This window comes from Microcebus murinus, chromosome 8, assembly GCF_040939455.1.
Source record: "Microcebus murinus isolate Inina chromosome 8, M.murinus_Inina_mat1.0, whole genome shotgun sequence".
NCBI lineage: Eukaryota > Metazoa > Chordata > Mammalia > Primates > Cheirogaleidae > Microcebus > Microcebus murinus.
In genome coordinates, this window is record NC_134111.1 from 41,632,277 (window position 1) to 41,647,569 (window position 15,293).

The following is a 15,293-nucleotide window of genomic DNA, read 5'->3' on the forward strand; positions in this document are numbered from 1 at the left end:
AAAATACCCTACAATTTCAATGGCTTAAAACTGCAAAGGTTTATTTATGGCTCATGGTCCATGTCCATCATGGGTCAATAGAGGCTCTCCTCATCTCTTCATGGTAGTTACTGAGGGACCGCAGCTGATAGAGCAGCCTCCTTCTTGAACATTGCTGGTTGCCATGGCAGGGAAAAAGAGAGCTCCATGGGTTATCATCTTGACAATTAAATGCTCCAGTTTGCAAGTGACACACACATAGTTCCTGCTCCCAACTCATTGTCTAGAACCAGTCACGGACACATGGACTCACCAATGAAAAGGAGCCAGGTAGTGATATCCAACTCTTTACTAGGAAGAGAGGGAGGACCAGCTGTAGTTCATAAGCAATATTAACGACCATCATATATTTATGAGGTATTATGGCCCTGTTAAAGGCTGAAAATCTTTAGAAATCACCAATATGAAAAATTCCTAACTGTGTAAATAAAAATGTTCTATAAAAGTCCCAGCCTTGAAAAGATACTATAAACGATTTAGGGCTTACATGTAAGTTTTTTCAATTTCCATGTGTTCTGTATAGGCATAGCCATTCTTCCTTGTCTGTGAACTTCTGTCAGGCATAGCTATTCTTCCCTATTGGTTTCCTTTTCACTTTCTAACAATTTTTTTGCTCCCTAAGCACTAGAGACAGATACATAGCTTTATTGATCTCTTGCTACTCTACACATTAATCAGTCTGATTAGCTCTTTCAGTTAGTTACTTGGGGCTAATTTACCTAAATCCATAACTAATTACTCCAGCATATTTATTGTTTGTTCAAGTTGGTCATTTGATTTACATAAAACAGTACTATAACCTCATAGAGAGAATTTGAGTTATATTGCTTGGAAAGAAGAAGTAGGGCCAAAAATGACTAAGGAAAGAAGGAATGAGGGAAATGATAGGGATGAGATTGAGGGAAGGCAATTTAGACTAAGTTTCATTAGAAATGGTGAAATTAAATTGGTCATCTATTAAGATTAGAGAGCAAGTATCTAAAAGGATAAAAGATCGAATGGCTTGTGCCAGAGCAATACAATCACTGGTTTCTTGTTACTCCTTCCATTTATCTTGCTTACATACAATCCCAGGTATTACCATTTGTTTCACTTCAAGAAGGCAATGGTCTCTCATCTGACATCATGATATCAAGGCTTTTCTCCTATTATCCATCCCTGGGATGCACACCTAGGAAATGGAATCTGAGCTCAATTTTCATATATTAAGTGCCTAGGAAATGACTGCTATCACTAGCTTTCATCCATACAAGCCTAATAAGGATTTTTCCCATAGAAGAGTCCTCAAATTATATTAGCCTCCCTAAAAACCTAATATTTTACCAAAGGACTAAAATATTCAGGTTTTAGAACTTCCACTAAAGAAAAATGAATATTCTTTCATTTTCTGTTTCAACGACCATTAACTTTCCATGAAGAAGTATACTCTATTAGTTCTACAAAAGATTCACTGTGACTACTGGTTACACATTTTTACTAAAATGTTTCTTTAGAGCTAGACAAATTAACAAAAATAACATTAGTTTGTATTTGTTTTCAATTATCTTTCAATTACAGGAAGAATGCTAGTTCAATGGAACTAAAATGAAATAAATCAAATGCCTTGGGCTAGTTTTTAAATATTTCCAAAACCCATAAAACCAAGAAGCAATATGAATGAATAACTTTCTATTTCTACCTTTTGTTGTTGGGATAAAGGATCATTCATCTACAATATAATATGCAATGTGCTGATAATAATGTTTATTTGTATAGATGGTTGAAGTTTGAAGAAGATGTGGAAGACGGAGGAGAAAGGTGGAGCAAGCCTTACGTGGCTACTCTTTCATTGCACAGCTTGTTTGAGTTGAGAAGTTGCATTCTGAATGGGACTGTGTTGCTGGACATGCATGCTAATACTTTAGAAGAAATCGCAGGTATATCTTTTTTCCCTTTAGTTTATTTTACTTTTATGCGTACAGCTGCTTTTTGTTACTGTCTTTCTTTTATAATTCCATATGCGTATGAACTTTGGAAAAAAATTCTCATGATCATTGTATGGGGCCTTAAAAGTCATTTTCTCCTATCCTTTCATTTGATAAAAAAGAAGTCGAGTCTCAGAGAAATATGGTCTAGGTTGTCAGTGCCAAGCCTAGGACAAGAGCCTGGATATCCTGACTCCCATTCAGTATTTATTGTTTTTCACTGACGTATTTAGATGGTCACCATTAGAAAATTGAAGGGAAAAAAAACCTTAAAGCTAAAGATTGATTTTCTAATATTCAAACACATGAAATAACCAAATGAAAAAATTTCAGAAAACATGTTAGTTTAAAATGGACACAGAAATATCTGGCCATTTATTTATTTAAAGTGAATTAAAACTCTTGAATTCCAGAGGAGGCCAAGTGATGCAGTTGAAATTTGTTTTGTAATTTAATACTATGACCAGCACCTGGGATGAATGATTTGTATTAGAATACTATTATGTTTATATGTTTAGAATACTATTATGTTTATAAACATAATAGAACACTATTATGTTTATATGTTATATTTTATAACATAGGCAGTTATATTTAGAAATGCAGAGAAATTACAGAACTGGAGTCCAATAACTCTTGTATCAGAGGACAACCTTTTTTAATAAAAATAAGATAATAATAAAACACAGAAATGAGTTTTTAAAGAGTATAAATGAAATGATTGATGGAGGTTTTAAAAATAAAAACAAAGAAAAACTGAGACAGGTTTTTTTTTTTTTTTTAAATTCCTAGTTTGGGAAAATAAAATCAGTTCCATATGGAATTTATCTGTAAAGTAGAAAGACTTAGGGACACTTGAATATCTTAATTTTATTGTAGACTTGGGGAGAAAAACCAAACCCAAAACTGTATTGGTGTGTTTTTGAGCATATAAATAAGGTAATATGTTAGAAAAAATGGCATATCTAATCTTCAGAACAGCTTCATAATGTATGTGTCATTCTGATTTTTCAGTGAGAAACTAGAAACTAAAATATTCATGGCTTGGATTCCATCCAAGGGCCTCAGACTTTAAATCTAGGTTTCCTTCTATACACTACAACTTCTATCTGAAGGAGAAAGAGATGTCTTGAAGCAGATGTTGCCCAAATTTTCATGGCAGATTGATCATTTCAAAAACTATTGATTTGGCCATTGGTGCTGATAGGCATGCACACATTGCAATATGTGTGAAAAGAAATGTAAGTCTAAAAATTTATGTTGTCTCACAATATTAAGCAAAAATATAACACACACACACACACACACAAAACCACAAACATAAAAGATAAGCCTTCCTCCCCTAAGTTTCATCTAACACCTACAAGTAGGTTACTGTTTAAATTACATAATTGGAACCTCAAAGACTTTATAAAGTTGTATATAATATAATTGTCAGAAGAACACAGCTCATACTAGTACTTTGTGCTAAATCAAGAGTTAGAGAAAATGGTTAAAGTTAAAAATTAGCAAACTTTCCAATAATGCTGAAATAGTAGCTATCCAACTCAATTTCTTAGCTTTACATTATAGAGTCTTGCTAATACTCAACATATATTTTTATATTGTAGTTAGGAATGAAGTGGCTGGGCTTTTCATAGTAACTTTGAAATTTAGGAAACTCTAAAGTTTGTACATTATCTTTTTGATACTGAAACCTGGGGATTGATATTATTATTGTTATCCTTATTTCACAAATAAAGAAACTAAGACTCAGAAGGTGAAAGGTCTTACTCAAATGAGTATATTTCAGCTGCTTAACTCAGTGTTAGTATTACCTTTGAAAATAGATTAATATGAATAAGTTTTGTACTCATTAGATATAATGAAGCTGTCAAATTCTTTAACCTGGAAAAATTAGCCTCAGAACCCTTTATACTTTTACCAGGCTTTACACTTCTTAAAGTATGTAATTTTTAATGCTTTCCTTAGGAAGTTATTCCCATGAGGAAATTTTCTTTCAGTAATTTGACTAAAACTCTATTCATTTTGTCACCTTAGTTCATTTTTATTGTCTAAAATTATACTTCTTTTCCCTAGCCCTGCCCCCTTCCCAAGCTCCAGTCTATAGAATATGTGAAGGTCAGCTGTGTTAAATCTAGCTTTTTCAGGCAAATTACATTCTCTAAGTCTATCCTTACAATAAAAGTAGTTCAACTGAAGTCTCGATACCCCAGATAGCATTTTAGTATTTTTTCTGTTCTTCTAATTAGTCTGTGTCTTTCTGACTCTGAAGTAGCTCAACTTGAATGTCCCATTTTCAGTGGTGAGCAACCTGTAAAATGACATTCAAAATATGTCAGTGTAGAGCTAACATGACAGAGAAAAATATGATTATAAATATTTATGTTGATCATTATTATCTTAGATTCCTTTACAACCATTAATGAGGTTTCCTCTTATTAAATGTCATTTGACTTTGTTTAAAACAAAAGGTATTTATTTCTTTCCTCAATAAAATCTCATTAAAATATTTTCTCCCTATAGCTTGTAATTATTATCTTATTTTTTACTTACTGCTATTTTTTACTTTATGACAATTGAGCTGCCTCACTATGTGTGTAATAAATAAGCATGTTTATATTTTTAGGAATTCTAACTTTGCAAAGTATTTTTATATCTATTCTAATATTTTATTATCACAGCAACTTATGAAGTTAAGAGGAGGCCATTTCTCCCATAAACAGTAAATTTGAAAGTGCTATATCAAAGGTGACATTTGCAGAAATGGAAATCTCTTTTGATTAACCCACCATCATAAATTTTGTGTTATTCTGTTTCATAATAATTTGTGATCATAGTGATTAACAATAAAACATGGAATTTTCCTCACCTCCTGGTTATTATTTTTATATGTTAGGCAGTTATTAACATATATATGTCACAAAATTCAATTTTCTAAATGTTATATCTAATAGTTTATCTTTTTGGGCTCTAAACCCCAGTACTTTGTAAATGCACAGGCTCTATAGCATTAATGTTTTTCAGACATTTCCTAGTAGAGGAATATGACCCAGATATTGTTTTGGAATGATCAAAGATTTTTATATCAATGCTCTGATATATTTTTAACTGATTCAGATAATTCTTTAAAGGGATTTTTGTAGACTTAGCAGTAGAAAATTCCATTTGTATCTGGCAGATCTGTCAAGAATTTCTGGTATAATTAAAGTAGGATTTTCTTTTGGATAAAGTTAATTTAAAATAAATCTATTTATATCTAAATAATTTATATATATTTAAAATATATCTATTTCCCAATGTTTCAGGGAACTCAATAAACTTAAACTTTATTCTTCAAAATATTACTTAAGCTTTTCAAATCCAAAATTCTCCAGATATATTTTCTTATCACAATTTACTCTAATATGGAGATTAATTATATTGAAAGTGCTTCTTAATTATATTCATGTAAATTACAGCCAATTTTATGCTCTATGTTAATCTATTTGAAATTAAGCATTATAAAGATTAATAATGGAAATATTGCCTCTGCAGTGTATATACTTTAACCTAATTTTGTCAGTGGGAGTTAGGAAGAAATTAAAACCAAATCAAAGTTAGTATCAGGGACAGATTCATAGCTCTCAACTCATTAAAACAAACTTTGTTGTTCAAAAATCTTTCATTGATGGAAAAGTCCAGTTTGTTCCCCTGAATATAATCTGCAGATTTAGGGGTATGGCAATAACAGTATGTTTTTTAACATGCTATGCTGTGATAATCCTTGGTCTGAAAAGTAAGTATACCGTCGTAGTTTACATCTTTAGTACACACACTCATGTTAGTCTGGCAACCAAACCATAGAATTTACAACCTTCAAAATCCCTATTCCTCCCCCAATATCTTTGTAGGTTAAGACAATCAGTTTTCAAAAGATTTATATGATAATCTTTAAGGATGCAGAGATTTATATAGAATCTGCAAAATCTCATGGCTTTTAGGGGCTTTCATTAAAGATGGATTGGTTATGATAAATTAATCACCTGATTAGGATGAAAAATAAATTTTCATTTTCTGAGGGCTTTTGACAAATGTTACTAGTTTTGTAAGAGCCTGCTTAGTGTTAGAAGACTGACCTATTTATCCTTTTTCTTCTTGCTTTTCCTCTTATCCAGATCCTAGCATTATGCTTTGGCAGGCTAGACTGTCTTATTTAGGCATCATAGCCTGCTGAGATTGCAGGACTTGACTCTGGGCCCAAAGCCATTATGGTCCATTATGCTTTCCGACTTTTCAAGTTAACATTAATACATATTGTAGTGGTAAAGAGAACCACTTAAGTGATTACAGAATCATATTCCCCTTGGTACTTAAATCTCACTCTAGTATAAGTTATATTCTTAACTCTTCCAGTTAATTAAGATATTATTTGATGCAGTTATACTTTGGAGGAGTGTACTGTGTGTTTCTGTGTGGCTAATGAACAGATGAGTATTTTTTAAAAAATATTTACTTTCTCTTATGTAATTGTTTCAAATAAAGACCTTATCTCTGAAAAACTGTGAGGCTAGAGACCTATGGGTTTTTTTGTAGTGCTCAGGCCTGAAAGGATTGAGCTTTAATAGAAATTAAAAATCATAAACATGTGCAAGGTTTATTATATAATTGCTTTTGATTCTGATTAGAATACCAAACCCTTATAGCTCATGGATGGAACTGCCTTACAATGATATCATATCAGTATTTTAATAACCTACTTTACAATTTTCACTATGAAGTATATAATACACATTTTATATACTCTTTTCCATCTTAGCAAGGTATCAATGTAATGTCATATATGTTGATAATTTATCATATCCTTTATTTCAAATTAATGCAGGAGTTTTATAACTACTTATCTCCAAAAAACTGAAAAATAGATTTAAATATTGTTTTATAGTATTACACATTTTCAAAATTGGAAGGGACTTTTGAGGTAATTATAGCGACTAACTTTCAAACATCCCAGGTATATATTATGGCTGACTCCCAAATATTCATTCTACCTCTTTCCATTGTAAATGGAAAAATGGTAGAGCAAACTATGACCCATGTGCCAAATATGTCCTACTTCCTGATTTTGTAGGGCTTTTAAGGTAGGGATGGTGATTACATTTTACAAGGTTGAAAAATAATGAAAAGAAGATTAATATTTTGTGATGAAAAATTATGTACAATGCAGATTTCAGCATCCATAAAAAAGTTTCAACTATGTTTGTTTGTGTACATGTTGTCTGTGGTATCTGTGGCTGCTTTTGTGCTACAAAGACAAAGTTGAGTAGTTGTGACAGAGATCATATGGCCTAAAATATTTATTATCTGGCTCAATACAGAAAAAGCTTGTCTGCCTCTGCTTTACAAAATTAACTCCAGAGTGAAGAGCAGTTCTTGATTAGCTTAAGCCAATCATGTGAACCCCTCTCCTTTGCCAGTGCTTTGTTCAGGATGGGCATGGCTGTGTCAGATGTACTTAGGAGAATTTTTACTGGACAAGGGAAAAAGAACTTTTCTTTTAAGAGAAAGTCACTAAAAAGCAGTATGTTGCTCACTAGATATGAACAAAGATGTATATTTCCTTGTTGCTGCTAGCCACCGGTAATTATAAGGAAAACCAGCCTGAGGTTAAAGCTTTTACCTAGAGGAGGAGGAAGCTGACCAAATCATAGAGAAATGGAATTAGAGCCAGCCTAAAACTTTGATCTTTCTGTTATGTGAGCCAACAAAATTAAATCTTTTAGCCAGTTTGATTTGGGTTTTCCATTATTGATAAGCCCGACTTTGTCCCTACTTGACATACTATTATGAAATATGAATATATTAAAACCACCAAAAATTTCAAACCAGGAGCCCATAACCTATTTAATGAAAATTTCAAGAAAAATGTTGTACTGGGAAGTATCCAGTGATTCCAATCCGTGCATCAGGTGCCTTATATCATTAGTCCTGGAAACAACATATGACATAGATATTCTTATCTCCATGTTATAAATCGGGACACTGAGGTTACTCAACTTTGCAAGAGCACACAGCTAGAATGTGGTAGAATGGCACAAGGTTCATTCTGTAGCTCATTTTCCTTTCACATGGAAGGAAAACATTGTTTATAAGGGAGAATTCTGCTGATTTTGAAACCTTCGGTGGAAAGCAGTTCACTGTGATTTGCTTTACATAAAGAGTTAGTTCCTCAAGAAGACCAATTAGAGTTAGTATTTGGTAACCAGAAAGGTGATTACACTGAGGTATATTGAGGCAATATTTATATTACTGAGAAATTTAAAATACCTTTACTCATTTATTTAACTTTATTGGCATTTCCAACAATATGTATGTTAAATATCAATCTGCTTAATTATAGCCTTCTGAAATCTCACCTTCTATTCTTTGTTTTGAAGTTACAGAAAATTATTTTTTTATCCAAAAGTTTCAAGAAAATGTGTTTCAAGGAAAGTTTGAGAGAGGGCTGACTTTCTATCAAAATGAAAGAGAACTGTTTAGTTTCCAAAAGCAGGCAACTACATAGCTGCCTGGGTCTCCTTGCATCAGATTTTCACAGATGGACTTTTGCTCACTTAAAGAGAAAATAAGGAAATTATTCTCTACTAGAAAAGGGAAGAAAGCAATATTAAAATGTAAATATAAAACCATTTCTTTTTTTTTTTTTTTTAAGACAGAGTCTTGCTCTGTTGCCCTGGCTAGAGTGCAGTGGTGCACACCATCTAGCTCTCTGCAACCTCCAACTCTAGGGTTCAAGCGATCCTCCTAAGTAGCTGAGACCATAGGCATGTGCCACCATGCCAGCTCAGGCTCATTTTCTATTTTTAGTAGAGATAGGGTCTTACTCTTGCTTAGACTCGTCTTGAACTCCTGACCTCAAGCAATCCTCCCACTTTGGCCTCCCAGAGTGTTAGGATTACAGGCACTAACGATTTTGATATTATCTTTACAACTATTCCCTCCCATCAGTGTGAATAATAGAGAAATAAAGGGCTTTCTTCTCCATACAACTATGTCCATCTGAAAAATAATATTCCATAAAAATTATATATTTAAAATTGAAAAGCTTATAATGAAAAATTGTCCAAGTCTTTCTTGTGCAACATTTCTCTAGTTGAAGATAAACTTCTGTTTGTAGCATCATACTTAGATATTTTTTAAGGAAGTCATTCCTATTTTAAGAAGAATATTATTTAGAGTTTGCATATTTGGATTCTGGTTCACTGCTGGCACATGTACGACAGGAAAGCTGTGCTTATCTTCTTCCTGCCTTTTCTCACAGATATGGTCCTTGACCAACAAGTGAGCTCAGGTCAGCTGAATGAAGATGTACGCCACAGGGTCCATGAGGCACTGATGAAACAGCATCACCACCAGAATCAGAAAAAACTCACCAACAGGATTCCCATTGTTCGTTCCTTTGCTGATATTGGCAAGAAACAATCAGAACCAAACTCCATGGACAAAAATGGTAAATGCCTCTTTATTGTGCTCTTTATGTCTACTATAGGTCTCTGAAATATCAAAGTGCTTCTAAATCCTTTAAAACATGGTTTATTTGAAACATGATTTATTCAAATCAAATTTATTCAAATTCAGATTGTGATAGAATTCTTTGCATATGCATACATAGTCTTGTTATCAAGCATCAACTTGTAGAAATTTTAATGAAGAATTTAGATTTCCTGAAAAGCTAATGAAAAAATGCAAAAAATCCCTGATATTTAATAAGAACTTATAGATTTAAATGCAGCAAACATAAATGGAAAATCTATTGCATACCAAACAAGATTCTATTCTCTGTCCCATAGCTTGAAAATGTAATGCAATGTTTTGACGTATGCCATACATGGTCCTGGGTTAAAAGGAATAATGATCATCATCTAGGGATTGTGGAAAAAAGATAGTGGTTTCGCGTTGCTCATAGTCAACAAATTCCATTAGCGATAATGATTGAAAAGACCAGCGAGTGCATTGTTTGTGGCTCTCTCTATCTTAAGCCTGATTCCAGTTCATGGGCTCATTGCTGTTTGCAGTACGGCATCTTTGACATTCATCCATGGAGCCACTCCACTTGGCATCTTCTTATACCAATATAGATGATCACCATTATCTCCTAGCAATTATGACATACAATGACTTATGCTTCAGATTGTTTTATCTTTCCTATATTTTTGTTCTCTCCTTGAATCCATTTAACCCTTCATCATTGGTCCTAAGGAAGTTGCTTAGAAATCTCCTGTTATCATCTGTCCTTTCCATTAGTCTCATGAAGGAAAATGGAATTACGATGAAGATGGTAAAAATTTGTTACACTTTCATCAGCTATCAAAGTTTCCAGTTCTAAAATATAAAAATTAATGAAAAGTATTTTGAAATGCTTTACTGGAAAGACTCTGATTTCCACAAATGGACTAAAGCACATGCATTGACAGCATGGAATATCATGTAATTTCACTCTGATTTTCAAAAGCTTCAGAGATGCCTTAAATACAAATGTATGAAAATGAGTTCTCTCCAGACTTTGCTTCATATGGGAATTTTTACCAGTTTTCATACTACTGAATGAAATATACACAAACAAATATAGAAGAAATGCTTTATTAAATAGATTAAGATGATTAAGTGTAATTTTATCTCAGGACATAGAACCAGTTCTTAATGGAAAAATTATTTTTGAAATGTTTATTTGATTTTTAAGACCTTTCAATGACTGGATAATAATCACTGTTGTTATATAGAAGAGTCGGTAGTTGTGCATATATTAAATCCACTAAAAGTGTTATGAGTACCAATTTATATTTGTAGATTCCACTGAACATTTTGAGGATGTATAACTTGCTTTGAATCAAGTCATTCTAAATCACAATTTGCTTTAAAATATGTGATATATAAAATGATAAAACTTGAAGCTTTGATAATCGGAGAGACATATTATAAATGTAGTGCTTTTGTTATACTTACAATGCTAGTATTTATTTGATATAGGGATGTTAATAAAACATACTCAGATATTTACTAATTTTGACTACGGGCTTAAGTCTACATGATTCCAAAAACCTTATTAAAATATATCCATGAAAAAAAAATATATATCCATGAACAACCTCTCTAAAAAGGCAAGCACATTTTATAAAAATGAACTTTTGCCTTAATTTCATCAGTTTTTCTGGAAATCAGATAATATGATATATGTCTATAAGAAAGATATATGTTTCTTCAAAGAGACAAGGATCTTGGATTGCGAGCTAGTCAAAATATATACCTCAAATTTCATTGGGGATAATGTTTATTATACAAAAATTTCATTGTATTTTGTTTTTTTGAGGGAAGAGGGTATAGAATTTTTGGATTAACCATTCATTGTAATATCATACAGACCTAGACACACTGTTACTACTTTAAACTTCCATTAAACATAAGAAGAGGTGATAGAATTACAGTCGTGAATCACAAGTCTACATATAGATACAAGGTTTTCTGAGAGCCTGCTTTTTGTCTTATTTAGGAAATGGCTTAGTTTTCCTAAAAACTAGAATCTGAGTGGTTCTGAAGGATTCTGTCACCATCTGTACAATCAACCGTTATCTGAACACATACAAATCTTTTCAAGGCATACGTAAGGGTAATAAAAACTTGGAAACATTTCTAATAAGATTCACATACCCAATTAAGTATTGTTGTGTAGAGTATGCTGTCAGAAGTAGTTTTCTAAGCTTAGGCTTATAACACCTCCTTATGACTCTGTTTTGCTTCCTCACACACTTTGCATAATTATGTGTGTTGAGAATTCTGAAAATATGTATAGACTTCACCAATTTAGAAATAAATCTACTACCCAAAAGTGGAAGAAAAAGTGCAAAAGACCTTTACTACTAAGGTTCTCAGTCTACTTATGAACTCTAAACCTGACAAATTCTAGATAAACAAATTGAAATTAATTGCCATAAATATAAATTTAATATTTTGTTTCAAATATGCAATAGAGATTTAAATTTTTGTGTGTAGTAATACAGTAAAATGCAAAAGGATTTAAAATATCTTAAAAAGGTAAAAATAATTTTATTTTTAAAAACCTCTAGTAAAATATTTTATGCAAATAGATTGACTTTTTCTTTTAAGATTATAGAATAGGAATTAAATAAAGCAAGGATTTTCTAGAAACTTGAAAACAGAACACATTTTCCTTCCCAAGTATGGGGATAGAAATAAGTCCCCTTCTCTTGTTTAAGGTGCTTTTTACTTTAGAGGCAAAACAATTGAAATTCCCTCAAAAACAAACTGATGCTTATGTTAAGACGTCTAAAACAGTCATACAGAATAAGGTTTCCACTTCCTTAATTGAATTGTTCCTTGAGCATGCTACCTTGGTAGTACTCCCAAGGGTTAAAAATTCAGATGTGAATCTGCCCCATTTTATAGATCAGATTAACAAGTTAGTATATATCCTTGCTCCTCTCCTCCTCAAGTCTACATTCTCTCGTCCATACCTTTTTGAGTGATTTGTGATAATTTGTTAATTTCACCTCTAAATATGCTAGTTTGCTTTTTTGTGTAATTTTCTTCTTGGTATTCTGCATTCTCTTCAGGGCTAAGATGTAGGATAGTATGGATTCACCATGCATTTTTAATGCCACCATGCTGTGTTTAACTTTCACTTTTCATTAAGCATCAAAACTGTGAGAATTAAATGCCTGATTCTGATGTTTCAATAAAAAGTGACAGTTACATTTGGCAAAGCAACAGCAAAAATAATAGAAAAATAATATCTACTTTGACATTAGAACCTCAAAAGGGTATGGGTAGAAAGCACTCTAAATATATCTAGTTATTCAAATAATTCATAGAATCTAGGAAGAGTTTCTAATACTAAAAATAAGACTTTCATGTTACATGATCTAGAAAGCAAAATATTTCAGTATCTGCATTATTTAGATATTACAATTACATGTTGAGACATTTGGATTACAAATCTATCATAAAATATTATTACCCTTGTGATAACTTTTGTGTTTTTGAAAATAAGTTGAGATTCTTAGTTTCCTTAAGTATAGGATGTCTTTATTCTACCCTGTCCTTTGCTATAATAATAATTTCTAACTCTGTTCCTTTTCCTTCACGTGCATTTTCTCCCTCCTAATCCAAATAATTTCCATTTGTACTTTTTATTTAGGATCTCCAAAGGAGTTACAGAGCAGAAAGTAACTTACCATTCAAAGCCATAGGTTGCCAAAGAACATTTAGATTTGTAACTATGGGATATCAGTTCACTCTTTAGGCCTGGGTAGAGTGCAACCTAAAAGCAATGTACACATATGTATTGTGCATGATTTTTATTTACAGTTTTGGAAATCAGATTTTTTGTCTTATAATCACTTCTTTTTCTCTTCAGATGCATGATGTTTTTATGTGTTTAGATATTTATTTGCTTTCTTTTTTAAAAAAAATACTATGGTCTCATGAATAAAATTACGTAGGGTTTAAAATTTATCTTTCATAATGTTGTACCTTTGAAGAAAAAAATAAATCTAGAATAATAATTCTTAGATTCACCTGGGAGAAAACATATAAAAGATTCATGTATATGAAAGAATTAAACATTGTTTACTAAAGTTGGTACTTTCCACTGTTCCAAGAAAATCAAGATGACATGTGGACACAACTGATGGATCTATTCAGAGGCTATATTGTCATTATTGAATTGGAATGTTAAGACTGCATTTTAACAGCAAACATATTTCTAGTGTGATGTGTTTAAACTTATTATTTCTTATATTACATAAATTAATTTCAGGCATACTAATTTTTCTCCAAGTTTAATTATGTACATACTTTTCATGTTTTTGAAGTGTACCTCACCTAATCAACATTTTCTAAATATTTAGCCCTTCTTTCTTCATGTTTTCTATTCCCATGAATAAATGTATTGTTACACATGTATGTAACTTTGTCATTCATCTTTATATTTCTTTATTTTGCTCTGTCTTGTGTCTGTCTCTAACAGGCTCATCTCATCTCTGTACCTCCCTCATCTCCTACCCTTTGGGTACTCTAAATGCGTTGAAGGTTTCTGAGGTAGTGTAAACCAGCTTGGTCTCTAGGTTAATAGTAATGTACGTCCATGTCTTCATCCCAGTTTCCTTCTAGTTCATACTATTTACAGTGGATTAAGCAGTAACAAATAATAATAATACACTTAAGAGACATATTCTATTGCTTTGAATTTGGCCAAATATAAAATTAAAAGCTGCTGTTTTATAATACATATGTATATAATTTACTCAAGGAGACTATAAGACAGATGAGTTAATATACTTCTCAATAGGATTTTTGAGAACACATTTATTTGCAGTTGTGTTTCATGAGGTGCTTTGATAATACTGACATTACTTAAAGTCATGAAATAGTACTTTTGATGGGATCCCATGTTCCGCTCCACAACTTTATAATGAAGGAAACGACTATGCCAGTCTCACAATAGACTTCGTGAACAACTTATGGTGTAACAAGCAGAAAAGCAGAGCTTCCCTTTTCTAGTTACTAGTCACTCAAAAACTCTCAATTTTTCTTGTATGCTTGCCCCATACATGTTATAATTATCCCTAGAAAAATACATGTTCTGTAATAACTTGTTATTGGACTGATATATGTTCCCTAAATGGAGGTCTAGAGGAAAAAAATGCATTCATGACTCAAAGAAAAGTAATTTAAATAGATGCTAATATGAATATTACATACTATATACCTTAATTGATAAGATTTCAAACAAATATTAGAATTTTGGATTTAAGATGAAGAACTCTTTGAGTTTAACAAGTCAGAAAAAATGTGTGTGGTAAATAGAGGATGATGTTAGCTTTCTCAAATGTTTATATTTAAATAGTCATAGACTCTCACTAGTTAATGTTAATGATATGCACTTTTCATAGTTTTTGAATAATTTACCCTAAATGTAATAAGGTTACTGAGTTAATAAACATCTTTTTTCATAGTCATCTTTATACCTCAAAATTATGTAGGCATTATAACAGAGGTAATTAAACATTGTAATGACATTCACTTACAGGAAATATTAATATGGGTAGTGATCAGTGGGAAAAGTGAAAGTATTATAAATGAATAGGCAAAAGCATTTATGTTGCAAGCATTGTGCCATAATGGTTAGAAAAATTATCATATATAATTAGCATTCATAAAGCTTCCATACGTATATGAGTGCTAAATGCTAACTTTACACTATTTTGTCATGAGGGGAAATATCCTAGAAAGTTC

At 31.9% G+C, this 15,293-nt stretch overlaps 1 protein-coding gene across 11 annotated transcripts in view; it reads left to right on the forward strand.

Moving 5' to 3' along the window:
- SLC4A10 (solute carrier family 4 member 10) overlaps positions 1-15,293 on the forward strand; it is a 302,950-nt gene that overhangs the window by 180,573 nt on the left and 107,084 nt on the right. For all 11 annotated transcript variants that reach the window (XM_012735715.2, XM_012735716.3, XM_076005601.1 and 8 more), the window contains exons 5-6: positions 1,795-1,955; positions 9,304-9,492. In XM_012735715.2, coding sequence (XP_012591169.1) covers positions 1,795-1,955; positions 9,304-9,492 — 350 coding nt within the window. The remainder of the gene's footprint in view (positions 1-1,794; positions 1,956-9,303; positions 9,493-15,293) is intronic.